The 15,651-nt window shown below is 44.0% G+C and overlaps 1 protein-coding gene across 2 annotated transcripts in view; it reads left to right on the top strand.

Moving 5' to 3' along the window:
- The window catches only part of LOC117886341 (cytosolic phospholipase A2 gamma-like), a 56,808-nt gene extending 41,540 nt beyond the window's left edge, over positions 1-15,268 (top strand). The window contains exons 10-16 of one of the 2 annotated variants that reach the window (XM_034788056.1): positions 1,910-1,948; positions 3,022-3,141; positions 3,514-3,639; positions 5,517-5,612; positions 8,211-8,365; positions 9,745-9,913; positions 14,268-15,268. In XM_034788056.1, coding sequence (XP_034643947.1) covers positions 1,910-1,948; positions 3,022-3,141; positions 3,514-3,639; positions 5,517-5,612; positions 8,211-8,365; positions 9,745-9,913; positions 14,268-14,434 — 872 coding nt within the window. In that variant the 3' untranslated portion in view covers positions 14,435-15,268. The remainder of the gene's footprint in view (positions 1-1,909; positions 1,949-3,021; positions 3,142-3,513; positions 3,640-5,516; positions 5,613-8,210; positions 8,366-9,744; positions 9,914-14,267) is intronic. The other variant, XM_034788057.1, reaches the window with a different exon arrangement.
- Positions 15,269-15,651: the final 383 nt, after the last annotated feature.

Below are 15,651 nucleotides of genomic sequence, written 5' to 3'. Positions count from 1 at the left end.
AGGGGGCTGGGGAACATGACTGAGGAGAGGTTGAGGGAACTGGGTTTATTTAGTCTGCAGAAGAGAAGAATGGGGAGGGGGGGATTTGATAGCTGCTTTCAAGTGCCTGTAAGGGGGTTCCAAAGAGGATGGATCTAGACTGTTCTCAGTGGTAGCAGATGACAGAACAAGGAGTAATGGTCTTAAGTTGCAGTGGGGGAGGTTTAGGTTGGATATTAGAAAAAAACTTTTTCACTAGGAGGGTGGTGAAGCACTGGAATGGTTTACCTAGGGAGATGGTGGAATCTTCTTCCTTAGAGGTTTTTAAGGTCAGGCTTGACAAAACCCTGTCTGGGATGATTTAGTTGGGGATTGGTCCTGTTTTGAGCAGGGGGTTGGAGTAGATGATCTCCTGAGGTCCCTTCCAACCCTGATATTCTATGATTCTATGATTACCAGTTCTGTTCATTCCCTCTGGGGCACCTGGCATTGGCCACTGTCGGAAGACAGAATACTGTCCTAGATGGTTTGATCCAGTATGGCTGTTCTTATGTTTTTATGCTGAACTAATTAGGTGGACGGGGAGGATGACTGATTTTTTTGACTGGCTGGAGGGTGTGTGAGTTAGGTGTCATGGAGGTTATAATTATAGAATACTAATGGGGTGTTGGTTTGCTTCTCATGGGAGGTCTACAAGAACCAGTATATTTTAGGCTTTTCAGTGGTACGTAGACTTATCCTAGTGGGTCCAAATGGCAAAGTCAGCATGAGGTGGCTCAAACCTTAAACTCATTGTCATTTGAGCCTGAGTAGGAAATGTCCCTAACCCTTATCTGATTGTACCTGTGGAAAATCTAGTGACTTCAGGTTTGGTAGTGTTGTCTGAAGAGGCATTTCTGTTGCTGTCCTTGTACCATTACAATCCCTCGCCACATGGGAATATCACCCGTTATAACCCTAAACCTCTGCTAAGAATTAGCTGGGTGGAGTTGTTCCAGGTGCAGAAGGTGTTTGAAGTTGATGCAAGAAGGACATTTAGAGAGGTATGAAAGTGTGCATTGAGGGGGTCAGGCTGACAAGTGAGGAAGATAATTTTAGTGCTTGAATTTGGAGCAGACTGGACAGAGCCAGCTGCGGATGGTTGGAAGCCGGAGAGGAGCTAACTATATAATCCTAATGAGTTTTTGCATTATTTCTTCTAAGACAGCTGTCAGACATGCCTACACATGGAAGATGTGGGTATTATATTCCTCGGATCACTGGCCTGATTCACCTCTCCCATACCAGGCTTAACCCAGTTCAACCCAGTTAAATTGGACAAACCCCCTGCAAGGAATAGAGTTTCTTGTAGTTACTTCTCTGTCTCAACTGCCTGACAGATGGAGGTGAACTTTCCTTTACCTCTGTAGGTCCAGGACCAGCTGGGTGATGCTAAGCAGTGGTAGTTGCATTTATCCTAGAATGCCCAAAAGGCATCCTCAGAGTTTAGTCAGCAAGAAGCAGCTCAAAGCTGAAACTGGTTGATATTTCAGTATGTGTGGGGAATATTCCCCTGTCCTTCTCTGTTTGCACCTCTGGAGAAACCCATGATTGTGGGTTTGGCAGCATGGCTGAAAGGAGTTTCTTGTGGGCTCCTTGTTCCATCGCAGTCCTGCACCACATGGGAATGTCAACCATTGTGACCCCAACATTCTGTTAAGAGTTGGCCTGGGTGGAGTTGTGCTAGGTACTGAGGATGTTTCAGATTGATGCAAGAAGATGCTGCAGGGTGGGACCAAAGAGGGGGCTGATGGAGTCAGGTTGACAGGTGAGGAAAATGCTGCTAATGTTTGAATTTCGGACAGGCTGGCAGGGGCAGGCTTTGGGTGTTAGGAGGCCAGAGAATCAGTAACTACATAATTCTAACTGGTGGTTTGATTGTTTCTTGCAGAAAACACATCAGAAATGGCCATGCCTCCTCTTGGAGGAGGTAAGTCATTATATAGCTGGATATACAGGTTGTCATTCACAGCCTTTATTAACTACCACCCCTCCCCCGCCCCAGCTCTGCCATGCCACATGACAGTCTATTCTTTAATGATGGGATTTTCAGAAGAATGTAAAATTTAATGGAAGTTGAATTCCTACCTCCGTGAGGTTTGCTTGATAATTGTAGCCCCAGTCCTTCAAGATGCTGATGAATAACTTTAGCATCAATGGTAGGATTTTTTAAAATGAGCCTAATGCAATTAGGTGCCTGACTTCCATTAAATTTCAATAGAAGTTGGGTACCTAAATCCTAGATCTATAGGGTGAAATCCATAGGGAATACACTTCTACCTGGCATGTGCATTTATCTCTACAGGGCTCAAGTTGTTTTCACATCAGCACTAGAACGCATTGAAAAGTGTTTTCTGCAAGAAGTTGGGGAAGGTTCAGACAATAAACCAAAACTGAGGCTGATTTTTTCTGGTTATGGTAAAACATTTCAGTTTTTGGTAAAATGTATGAGAGAAAAAATGCTCATTTTCAAAGTAAAAAAAAAAAAATAAAACAAAATAATTTATGTGAAACCAAACCAGTGAATACAGTTTATTGTGTTACACAAGAGGTCAGACTAGTTGACTGCAGTGTTCTCTTCTGGCGTTGGAATATATCAATGGATTATTTTAATCAAAATTTGTGTTTTCAGTTTTTCATCTGAAAACTAATTCTTTTTAACCAAAATTCCAATTTGGTTGAACAGTCATTTTTAATAAAATAAATAAATACATAAAATTTGAGGAGTCCTGGTCAGCCCCAGGTAGCTCACACCATAAGCTAGGTGCCATTGGAAGGTGAGTTCTAACCATTACACTCCTTCTACTGAAGTGCGGCCTGATGTTCTAGGACACCAGGTACAAACAGATTCAGCAGCCAGGTGTCTGACCCTACACTGGCTGTTTCATCCCTGCTCTCAAGAGACTTGGGCACTGAGGACATGAGTCTTTCCTCTCTCCACATCTGGGTGCTCACAGGATAAACAGCTGCCTGTTGGCCACATTATGTTCTCTTTCCTCCCAGGTACTCATTGCACTTGTACACATTGTCGGAGTGCCCTCCTCCTCCTGGAGTTTCACGGTCATGCCTCAGCTGGGGAAGACTGCGAGGGAGTCTTTGGGAAGCTGAAGGAAGTCCTGAAAGGCAAGTGGACCAGCGAGACTAGATTTACTAGATGTCCCTGTGTCTAATAATTTAAAATGGGATTTTCAAAAGGGTCTAAAGTTGACTTCCTTAGGCACCTTAGGTAATCCCAATTATCAGGTGAATGAATTGCTGCCTGCTTGGTTCCATGACCACATAACAATATTTTCCACAAATGCCCAGAGCTGTTCCAGTACACACAGGCTGAGGTTTTCAAAAGGGCCTAAGGGAGTTAACAGCCCAAATCCTGTTGCCTTTCCATGGGAGCTGGGCACGGAAACTGCCTTCACACCCCTTTGAAAATCCCTGTGCCCCTGAACACATCTGAAGCTTGTCCCAAATCTAACCTAATTTCACCCATTATTTAAGCAGAACACAAGGGCAAGAATTCCTACCAGAAGTGTTGTGAAATGAGTGAGACCTGGAATTCAAAGACCTTGGCAGCAAGAATGGAGGAGTGTGCTGAATTTGGCAGGATTTTTGAAACAGAACATGGAGGCAAGTTTTATAGAAATCTTTTGTCACTTAGACGGGGCTTTTCAAAGAAAGCCAGCCTCTTGACTTTCCGAATTATTGCTCCAGAGGTGGGAACAAAGAACCAGATGTGTCCTAAAAGGAAGAATATTCGTAATTTAACAATTTCTCTGCATAATTCATCATTCTGAGTGTTTCAGCTCTTTCTTCTACTGTTCCCTCCACTCCCCGTCACTTTAAGGGGAAAACCGAGAGAGTTCTGATAGTTCTTCTGGTAAAAATAACTAGGAGTACTTGTGGCACATTAGAGACTAACACATTTATTTAAGCATAAGCTTTTGTGGGCTAGAACCCATTTCATTGGATGCATGCAGTGGAAAATACAATAGGAAGATATATATATATATATATATATATATATATACACAGAAAACATGAAAAAATGGGTGTTGCCATACCAACTATTACAAGTGTAATCAGTTAAGGTGGGCTATTGTCAGCAGGAGATTAAAAAAAAAATGTAGTGATAATCAGGATGGCCCATTTCCAACAATTGACAAGAAGGTGTGACTAACAGTAGGGGGAATAGTTCTACTTTGTGTAATGACCCATCCACTCCCAGTCTTTATTCAAGCCTAATTTAATGGTGTCTATTCCCAGTGATTTAGATTTTTGAATTTGGCTTCATACAATTTGGTTTTTAATTTTTTCCGATTTTTAATTGCTTTAAATTTTCACAGCTGTGGGAAATTGTGGGGAGAGAGACTATAATTTAATGGCAGCAGATGCAGAGAGTCAGCAAATAAAAGCTTTATAAATAGTTAAAATGCAAACTGTCGACATCACATTAAAAATATACAAAGTTAATATCCTCAAATCAACAAATCTCACCTGTTTTTACAATTCACTTGCTACTCCTAACTTTCCTAGGCACTTTTGAAAATCCAACTCGGCACCAATCTGCATCTTTAGGTGCCTAAATACTTTCAAAACTCTTACCCTTAGATTTCAGAGAAGAACATAAGAACTGCCTAATGGTCTGAACGATGGTTCATCTGGCCCATTATCCTGTCTCCGACAGTGGCCAGTCCCAGACCTTAGAACAGGCCAATTTTGGAGAGATCCACCCCTGATTTTCCCTCCAGGCTTCTGGCAGGTAGAGGTTTAGAGTTACACCAAGCACGGGCTTACACCCCTGATCATTTTAGCGAATATCATTTGACCTATCTTCCATGAATTTATCTAGTTGGGGTTTTTTTAAGCCATTTGTATTTTGACCATCACAACATTCCATGGCAATGAGTTCCACAGGTTAATTGTGCATTGTGTGCAAAAACTATTTCCTTTTGTTTGTATTAAACCTGCTGCCTACTAATTTCAGCCACTCTTCACCCCTGCCCACTCACTCCATAACCCCCTTGTTCCATGCACATGTGCTACTCTCGCCTCACACTCCATCCTCATTCCATGTCCTGTCATACTAGAGATGTTCCTGAATTATGTCTATGTAAATGCAAAGAAACTTCCATTTTCAGTGAGGGCTACAGCCACTCCTAATGGGCCAGCACATAGGAGAACCTGCATCATGATGTTCTGGCAGCACAGGCTCTGTCAGTCAGTCTGGGAGCTAGAAAACCAGACAGGCACACCCTGTTCTTCTGAGTCCAGCAGCCCCAGGGGAAGAATCCCCTTTGTGTTTATTGAAATTATTCTACAAGGGGCACTACGCTACCTCAGTGCCTTTGGATCAACAAATACCCATCTCTGTCCCTACTCACACATACTAAAAACTGAGGGGGGAAAAAGGAAGAACATGTCTACAGATTTCCTCTAGTTATTTGTTTTTACTTATTTTCAGCTTTGATTTTTATTTTTATTAATTTATTTATTTTCCTTAACAGGAAGTGTATCGAGTGCATGTCAATTGTTTTGGAAAATCTGTATCTGTATCTTCCACTGGAGATGGGGGAGCATCTATAACTTTCTGTACAAATGTCGTAAGCAAAATGCATTTGAATTGTACTTTCCACATGTATGTACATCCATGGGGTGAATTGCTCTCTTTTTCAAGGTTCTGTTTTGGCAGTGAATAGATTAAACAGAAAGGAATGAGAAAAGGGCAGTTGTGTTGTATAATAGGCTGCAGGGGGCAGCAGCAGGTGAGAACATAAGAATGGCCATACTGGCTCAGACAAATGGCCTTCAAGTATAATGGGCACTAAGGGCAGCAGAGGTTGGGGGTGGGGAAGGGGTGCTATACTGTATAATGGGCACTAGGGACAGCAGAGGGTGGGGGTGGGGAAGGGGCAGCTGTATAGTATAATGGGCATTAGGGGGTGGCAGAGGTTGGGTGTTGGGAAGGGAAGGTGATACGGTATAATGAGCAATAGGGGCAGCAGAGGGGTGGGCATGGGAGGGGATGACTATACTATAGCCAATAAAGAGCTTTGAAGATAGTGTCATGAAAATTATCACAAATTCTGTATTTGGTAATCCCTATTGCCATATTACCCTAGTACCCCATGACAGGTAAAAATTTCCTTCTAGACAGAGACCTCTTATTATTCCCTTTGAACCAATGGAGAACAGAGGTACAAAAATGATAAATGACTTTTTCAAGGTCACAGAGGGAGGATGTTGAGGACTATGACAATTATCACAAACATTCTTGTGCACGAGAGAGCATAAAAGTAGCAGTAAAAAGGGAATTTCTGTTTTTTGTTCCAACAAACTTTTTTGAATATTTTTTAATTTGCATTATCCACTCACGGCTATTTGACAGCCAGTGTGGAAACATACTTTACAAGGCTTTATTAGAAGGATATTACAAAGAGTCCACGTTTATCTGTAAGGCATGAGCTCTCTGGAGCTCGTCAACATTTCTCAAATGATATATTCATTGTGAGTAGAAAATGGCCATTTTCCAAACTCAACTTTTTCACAGAAAAAAATGTATCAAAATTTTCTGGGGAATTATTGTATTGAAATCTCTGTTGTTGTTCATGAAAAACAGAAAATGAATCTGCTTCCATCCCTGTGGAATGAAACAACTTTGAAATTTCAACAGTTTTGGGGAGGTGGAAGAAATTACTTGTTTTCAGTTTTTGACCAGCTCTAATTGACTTTTTGAGTGTTCATGAGAAGTAAATAAAAGGGACTAAATGCAACTGAAGGGAATGTGGGGCTTTTTTTGAATCCATGATTGTCAATGCATTGTTGCTGTGGTTGCCCCACTCTGTTGTGAGCTAGTGTCAAAGCAAACGTTAGTCGTGCCTGGTTCTAGTATGATTCTGAATTTCCCTGACTCAGAACTTCTTAATAAGTCATCCAGGATTCTCCTAAAATGGATACTTATCAAATGCTGGTTTGAATATATGTTAATAGATGATGCCCATGTGCTACTGAGCCGGTTTAGAGGCTAATTTCTCAAAATTAAAGCTGAGGTTTTCAAAGTGGCTAAGGGCAAGATTTTGATGCCTAAAGATACGGACAGACATCTGAGGTTAATGGGAGTTAGACACCCAGACTCAGATTGTTGAAGGTATTTAGATGTTGCTGTACTCAGTGTTGCAACATATGACTGATCTGTCAATGGGGTTTTGGCTCCTAAGTGCCTAAATCCCTTTTTAAATTTGAGATGTAGTCTCCTAAATCTGTTAGGCACCACGCACAGCAGCACCTAAATATCTTTAACATTCTGGGACCTGGGCACTTTTGAAAATCCCATTGGGCGTCTCTGTATCCTTCAGAGTAGCAGCCGTGTTAGTCTGTATCCACAAAAAGAACAGGAGTACTTGTGGCACCTTAGAGACTAACAAATTTATTAGAGCATAAGCTTTCGTGGACTACAGCCCACTTCTGTATGCATCCGAAGAAGTGGGCTGTAGTCCACGAAAGCTTATGCTTATGCTCTAATAAATTTGTTAGTCTCTAAGGTGCCACAAGTACTCCTGTTCTTTTTTCTGTATCCTTCGGCACCAACCCACCTTTGCAAGTCTGCCCCTAGTGGTAATTACAGAAGCACCCAGCAGATTAGGCACCTAACTCCCACTAATTTCAATTGGAATTATGTACCTATCAGTGAGGAGGATGGGGGCGGTCATGCATAACAGTTAGAACAGGAGTCGGGCCTAGGGGTTACAGCAGGCACCAGTAGCTGGAATCAGAGCTGAAGGTCAAAGCCAAAGTCAGAGGCCAGGAATCAGAGCCAGTTACCTGCAGCAAGGCAAGGTGGGCGCAAGGCTGAGGACAGGGTAGGAGCAGGAACTCTCACAGCCATGGGTCATAAGAACAGGTCTGCAGATCCTCACAGCCAGTCGGGTGCTTGGGCTAATCAGGTGACTCAGTGGGGGCCCAGTTGTGCTCATTAGACTGCCAAGAGGTTAAGTTAGCATGTAAGCAGACTAGCTGCAGGTCCTTACTCCTGACAATCCCTAACCTGGTTAGGTTCCTTTGGAAATCCCACTAGGAGTTTATCTGCCAGTTTAGGCACCTTTGAAAATTCACATGGCATTCAGGAGGATTTGGGCACCTACCTCACTGTGACCCATTGGAAAAATCACAGCCTAAAACAATACTTGGATGCACATTCGCAGGTGATGCTAAATCCACTGGCTTGGATAAGGATGAAGTCATCAACCTGATCGATGCCGGCATTGGCATAAATTCCGCCTACCCCCTTGTTCTGCGTCCAGAGAGGAAAGTGAAACTGATCCTTTCCTTTGACTTCAGCAGTAAGGATCCTTTCAAGGTAACTATTGTTATTTATTGTGATGTCACTCAAAGCCCCATTCAGGATTAAGAATCCATTGCCCAGGGCACTGCACAAATAGTCAGGACTGACCCATGATACAATGAGGTTACACTGTAGTTAGCAGCAGTAATTTGGATTCCCTGAAGGTGCTGTGTGGATCACAATTTGAAATGTGTGGATGTATAGGATATACTGGGAATATCTACATTTTTCTCTGCCAAGGTCGCTTGTGTTTGAGATAAGGGAGTGTGATCGACCATGAGCGACTCAGTGTGACCTCTCTTTCCCTTTGGATGTTATGGATGAAGAGGAAATTCCTTGAAGTTCAGTTTTACTCAGTGTACAAAATGGAAACTGCTTACTCCAAAGGTGTGCCTTTGTGTGTATCACAGTCCTATCTGATGACCGGAATGGTAATCAATAGGTTTGAGCACTTTTTATTTGTTTAGTACCTACAGAAACAAGTTTCAAAGTAGCAGCCGTGTTAGTCTGTATCCGCAAAAAGAACAGGAGTACCTGTGGCACCTTACAGACTAACAAATTTATTTCAGCATAAGCTTTCATGGGCTGCAGAAGTGTTAGTCTCTAAGGTGCCACAAGTACTCCTGTTCTTTTTGCGGATACAGACTAACATGGCTGCTACTTTGAAACCTGTCATTATGCAAGGCATTGCATTTAGCCGTATGGAGTGGAAATCCATCAACTTCATGAAAACTGAAGAAGTCAGCTGCAGCCCACAAAAGCTTATGCTGAAATAAATTTGTTAGTCTCTAAGGTGCCACAAGTACTCCTGTTCTTTTTACAGAAACAAGAGCACTCTAGCAGGAGGAGATGGGGTCAATAGAAATGTGAACTGAGTTCCAAAAGTCAATTAGAACTTGCAAGCTCACTAAACTCAGCCTCACATATCGCCATAAGTGATATTGTCTCCCTCTAGTGGCCACAGCTAGAGATTTTGTTTGAATTTGTAAAAACAAACAAACAAAATAACAACACTGGTGCTTTTGGAGCTGAATGTCTGGGTTGGATTCCTGCTTGTTACTTTGAGCTGAAGTTTTCAAGGCCACCTAATGGACTAATTTCAATGCAAACTGGGCATTCATACCCCATCGGAGGTTTTGAAAAGCTCAGCCACAGACTATTAATTGTTACACAAAGATTTTGGCTACACAGATATAGGAACAGGGTCATGTGTGGTTTCCATTGGAGACCTTCTATTTGTCAGTTCCTTAAGGGCTCTTTGGAATGTTTCCATACCATAGGTTAGGCATATTTTTAACTCTCTAGCCTGGACATATTAGTGGAATCACATTTTATTAGTGGAGATGGTAATTTTTTATTTATTTATTTTAAAATCACTTTTGCCTCCTTCTCAGACCATCAAGAAAACTGCCAAGTACTGTGAGGCAAATAACATCCCATTTCCCAAGATAGACCCAGAAAAGCTGAAGAACACAGATACTCCTTCCAGTTGCTACATCTTCAGAGGGAAGGACATTCCCACTGTCATGCACTTCCCGCTCTTCAACAAGGAAAATTGTCCAGGTAACTTAATTGTACACCTCTTCTAAAAGTCTATAGGCTAGATTCACAAAGAGACTTAGGCACTTCATTGCCGGTTTATCCAATGAAATGTTAGGATAAGGCCTCACTGGGAATCACAAAACCCCTGCTCCACTGCCACCAGACACCGTAGGTGCCTAAATTTGCTCAGTGCTTAAGTTTTTGCAGGAAAGTTCTCTCAGTGCCTATGTGTCAGTCTCTGGTCATGTCCACTGCAGCCCAATCCCGCCCTCCAGAAGCCTCTGGTGCCTGCTGGATCAGGCCCCACACATGTGCTCTGACAAATGCAGGGGAGGGAGGCCCTCTCTCATGACTATTAGCGCAGGGGTTACAGCAGTCACCGAGGATGTGGAGGGTCCTGGTTCAAGTTCCCGCTTTGCCTGAGGGTGAGAAGGGATTTCATCTGCTACTTGTTAGCTGAGCTCCCACTGAGCTGTGGGATATTCTGATGTAAGGCTGCATCAGCCTCCCCTCTTGAAGCTGTTACACTTTGGATAAATAATTGGAGAGTCAGCAGAGTAGAGGGACTGGGCCCCTCACAGCCTGTGTAAGAACTGTAACCACCAGGTTAAAGAGTCTTTGTCTCCACAGCTGAGAACCCCAAGTAAAGACAGGCGCCTCCTTCCAGCCCTGACTTGAATCATAGAATCATAGAATATCAGGGTTGGAAGGGACCTCAGGAGGTCATCTAGTCCATCCCCCTGCTCAAAGCAGGACCAATCCCCAACTAAATCATCCCAGACAAGGCTTTGTCAAGCCTGACCTTAAAAACCTCTAAGGAAGGAGATTCCACCACCTCCCTAGGTAACCCATTGCAGTGCTTCACCACCCCACTAGTGAAAAGGTTTTTCCTAATGTCCAACCTAAACCTCCCCCACTGCAACTTGAGACCATTACTCCTTGTTCTGTCATCTGCTACCATTGAGAACAGTATAGATCCATCCTCTTTGGAACCCCCTTTCAGGTAGTTGAAAGCAGCTATCAAATCCCCCCTCATTCTTCTCTTCTGCAGACTAAACAATCCCAGTTCCCTCAGACTTTCCTCATAAGTCATGTGCCCCAGTCCCCTAATCATTTTTGTTGCCCTCTGCTGAACTCTTTCCAATTTTTCCACATCCTTCTTGTAGTGTGGGGCCCAAAATTGGACACAGTGATCTAGATGAGGCCTCACCAATGCTGAATAGAGGGGAAAGATCACATTCCTCGATCTGCTGGCAGAACTGCTGCCTAGCCACTCGGTTCCTAGTCTGTAGCAGTGCATGGGATTCTTCCAACCTAAGTGCAGGACTCTGCGTTTGTCCTTGTTCAACAAGGACTTGGCTGCTGAACTCCCTCGGTGGTTAGCACATACCCCTCTCCTGGTCTTCTCTCATGGATTAGTTTAGGCCGCTCCCAGTCTAGTGCGCTGGCTTTCATGGATCACTTTCCAAGGAACCTGTCTCTCTTCATTCATGCACAGGGAGCCTGGGCACCTAACTCAGCCTTTGTGAATCCCAGTGATTTTCTAGGGGACTAAAACTTAGGCACCATAACTCTCAGTGTCCCAACACCTGAAGTCCGCTGTGAATCTAGCCCCATGTGTCTGTATCACTGATTTAAAGGGAGCTACTCCTGTTTGACATTGGTGAAAATGAGCAGAGGAGCTCAAATATTGCCACCATCCACCATCTAGCCCTCTTTCCTGACTCTGACAGTGGCCAGCACCATATGATTCAGAAGGAGGGGCACGAAGCACTGTAATAAATAATTATGAATAAAACTTTCCCAGAAAATTAGCTTATGTATGGGCTGATGCAGGGAGGTTTATATCTTTTACATTATATTTTAATTCAGTCTGATATAATCATGGATTTATAAATAATATCCAACCCTTCCTACAATCCTATTGAGAACCAGGCCCTGTTAGTTCTCTGCAGTATTGAGTTCCACGGATCACTCGTGTGCTCTGCAAAATAGTTCCCCATCACCAGTTTTAAATTTGATGCTTTTCAGTTCATTGAGAGTCACCCCAGGACAGAAATTAGCCCATTTGATTCATGCTTTTAAAGCCAAAAGTGCAAATCTTTATTTATCAATGTTTTAAATTGTTTTATTTATATTTTATCAAAATCAAATGAATTTCTCTGGATTTACACCTTGTGTAATTGAGAGGAGATCATAGAATCATAGAAGATTAGGTTGGAAAAGACGTCAGGAGGTCATCTAGTCCAATCCCCTGCTCAAAGTAGGACCAACCCCAACTAAATCAGATGGAGATTCCACCACCTCCCTAGGTAACTCATTCCAGTGCTTCACCACCCTCCTAGTGAAATAGCTTTTCCTAATATCGAACCTAGACCTCCCCCACTGCAACTTGAGACCATTGTTCCTTGTTCTGTCATCTGCCACCACTGAGAACAGCCTAGCTCCATCCTCTTCAGTTAGTTGAAAGCTGCTATCGAATCCCCCTCACTCTTCTCTTCTGCTGACTAAATAAGCCCAGTTCCTTCAGCCTCTCCTCATAAGTCATGTGCCCCAGCCCCCTAATCATTTTCGTTGCCCTCCGCTGGACTCTCTCCAATTTGTTCACATCCATTCTGTTGTGGGGCCCCCAAAACTGGACGCAGTACTCCAGATGTGTCCTCACCCAGTGCGAAATAATCACTTCCCTCAATCTGCTGGCAATGCTCTTACTAACGCAGCCCAATATGCCGTTAGCCTTCTTGGCAACAAGGACACACTGTTGACTCATGTTCAGCTTCTTGTCCACTGTAATCCCCAGGTCCCTTTCTGCAGAACTGCCGCTTAGCCAGTCGGTCCCCAGCCTGTAGCAGTGCAAGGGATTCTTCCGTCCTAAGTTCAGGACTCTGCACTTGTCCTTGTTGAACCTCATCAGATATCTTTTAGCCCAATCCTCCAATTTGTCAAGGTCACTCTGGACCCTATCACTACTCTCCAGCATATCTACCTCTCCCCCTAGCTTAGTGTCATCCACAAACTTGCTGTGGGTGCAGTCGACCCACCATCCAGATCATTAATGGCATGAGTAGGCCACCTTCAGCAGGTAGTGGAAAGGGGGCATAACTCATGTCACTTACACTTCCTTTTAGCCTGTCAACATGTGAATTACATGAGATACAGACTTGTTTGGACTCAGGGGACAGATTCAGCTTTGACCTGCTGCACTGTAAATGCAAATGCAGATCCTCAAAAGGATTTAACTCCCATCAACCTTACAGCTGCCCAGCAAACAAAGGTAGCTGGCAGATTACTCTGCATTTTCCCTAGTTTTCAAAGGGAAGGGAAATAAAGTAGATAAACTGAAAGAGTTGGGAAGGGGGAACTCACCAGTAAAGCACCTCCTTGTGGCCAGGGGTGGCATAGCAGCTCTTTCCCCATCTACAGCCCCCAGCTGATGGCCGCTCTGGTGGACATAGGCACCGACTTCCCCTCTGCCCAGTGGGGGCTTGACCCTTGCCCCACCCCGCCCCCTTCCTCCAAGTCCGCGCCCCCCATTCCACCCCCTTCTCCCAAGTCCCCACCCCCCACCTCTTCTACACCTCCTCCCCTGAGTGTGCCGCATCCCCTCTCCTCTCCCTTCTTCCCAGAAAGTCCTAAGCGCCGCCAAACAGCTGTTAGGCAGTGGGGGAGGGAGCACTGGAGGGAGTGGGAGGAGTGGGAACGCGGCGTGCTCGGTGGGGGAGGAGAAGGAGGCGAGGAGGGGGGAGCTTGGCTGCCAGTGGCTGTGGAGCACCCGATACATTTTTCCCCGTGAGTGCTCCAGTCCCGAAGCACCCATGGAGTTGGCACCTATGCTGGAGAATCACCTTTTCCCAGGACATGTCCCTTCAGCCAGGTCACAATGTAAATCCACCCCTTTCAGGTACCAGGGTCCCACAAATAAAAGTCCATTGTTCTTATATCAAGTCTATGGCACCAAATCTGAGTCCTAGGGACCGTGCACAACTTTGCCCCATGGCTTCCAGGCAACCTTGTCCCCTTCCCAATCACTTCATGCCACTTTCTCCAGTGTCTAAGGTTAGTTACACTCTGGAATGGCTTCCAAAGGATGTAGTGGAATTACCATAGCAGATTTTAGGAACAGCTTGGACAAACACCTGTTAGGGATGGTGTAGGTTCACTTGCTCGTGTGTCAGCACAGGAAGCTGGACTTAGTGACCTCTTGAGGTCCTTTCAGCCTGACATTTCTATGATTCTATGAAAACCTCAGGAGTTGGCCATGTTGTTCCCCTGCCTCTTTAGATACCTGGATTCTATGCTTCTGGAATTTGTAAACGTGTAAGACAGTACCACTGTTTTCCTCTCTTTGGCACTTACTCACCCCTTTTATTTTTAGATAAAATACATGACTTCAGAGAGAGGTATTCCACCTTTCATTTTTCCTACAAAGAGGATGATGTCAAAGAACTCCTCAAAAGAGCGAAGATGAACATATCCAACAACAAGGAGAGGATTTGGGAGGAGATCCAGCAGATTGTGTCCTCCTCCACCAAGAAGTTTTAAAACCATGTCTCTGTTTTGCTCGTGTTCAAGAAGGACAGAAAATCTGAGCCTGGATCTGAGCGGCAATGTGACTATTTCAAACCTAACTGCAGTAGAATGAGTTAGTTTCCCTGGGTTAGATTCACAAAGGGATTTAGGAACCTATTTGCCACTTTAGGTGCCTCAGTCCCACATTTAGGCACCCCTGGGATTCACAAAACTCTTGTTCAGCTGCTGCAAAATCCTGTAGTGCCTAAACTCCCTTGGCACCTAAGTTGTTGCAATGAAATATCCTTAGATGCCTATGTTTCAGCCTCAGGGCATGTGCACTGCAGCCACCATCTTGGTGTCCAGGTTCCTAAACCCCAGAGTGATTCCTGACCTGTGAAAGACAGGCATTCCTCTGCCTACCTCACCAATGGAGCCTGAGCCGTGATGTGAGAAGGAGGAAGATGGCCTCCCTCATAACTGTTAGCCCAGTCGGTAGCATACTCACCTGGGATGGAGAAGACCGCGTGTCAATTTCTCTCTTTGCCTCATGGGGGAAGGGATTTGAAGCATATATGCTACTTATGAGGTGGGTGCCCTCATCACTGGGCAGTGGGGTAGTCTGATGGCGGGGTAGTCTTAAATCCCCCTGTTCAAGGCGTTCCACTGTGGATTAAAGACAATTTTGGCCAGACAGAGAGAAAGCAAGCATGAGAAGGAAAGGTCCTTTCATGAATTGGTAACTGGTAAAAGATAGGAAACAAAGGGTAGGAATAAATGGTCAGTTTTCAGAAAGCAGAGAGGTAAATAGTGGTGTCCCCCAAGGGTCTGTACTGGGCCCAGTCCTAGTCAACATATTCATAAATGATCTGAAAAAAGGAGTAAACAGTGAGGTGGCAAAATTTGAAGATGATACAAAACTAATCAAAATAGTTAATTCCAGGCAGACTGTGAAGAGCTACAAAAGGATCTCTTAAAACTGGTTGACAGGGAAACAAAATGGCAGATGAAATTCAATGTTGATAAATGCAAAGTAATACACATTGGAAAACATAATCCCAACTATACATATAAAATGATGGGGTCTAAATTATCTGTTACCATTCAAGAAAGAGATCTTGGAGTCATTGTCGATAGTTCTCTGAATGCATCCATTCAATGTGCAGTGGCAGTCCAAAAAGTGAACAATATGTTGGGAATCATTAAGAAAGGGATAGATAATAAGACAGAGAATATCATACTGCCTCTAT

This window comes from Trachemys scripta, chromosome 12 (genome assembly GCF_013100865.1).
Source record: "Trachemys scripta elegans isolate TJP31775 chromosome 12, CAS_Tse_1.0, whole genome shotgun sequence".
Classification (NCBI taxonomy): domain Eukaryota; kingdom Metazoa; phylum Chordata; order Testudines; family Emydidae; genus Trachemys; species Trachemys scripta.
This window is presented reverse-complemented; position numbering and strand designations above follow the sequence as displayed.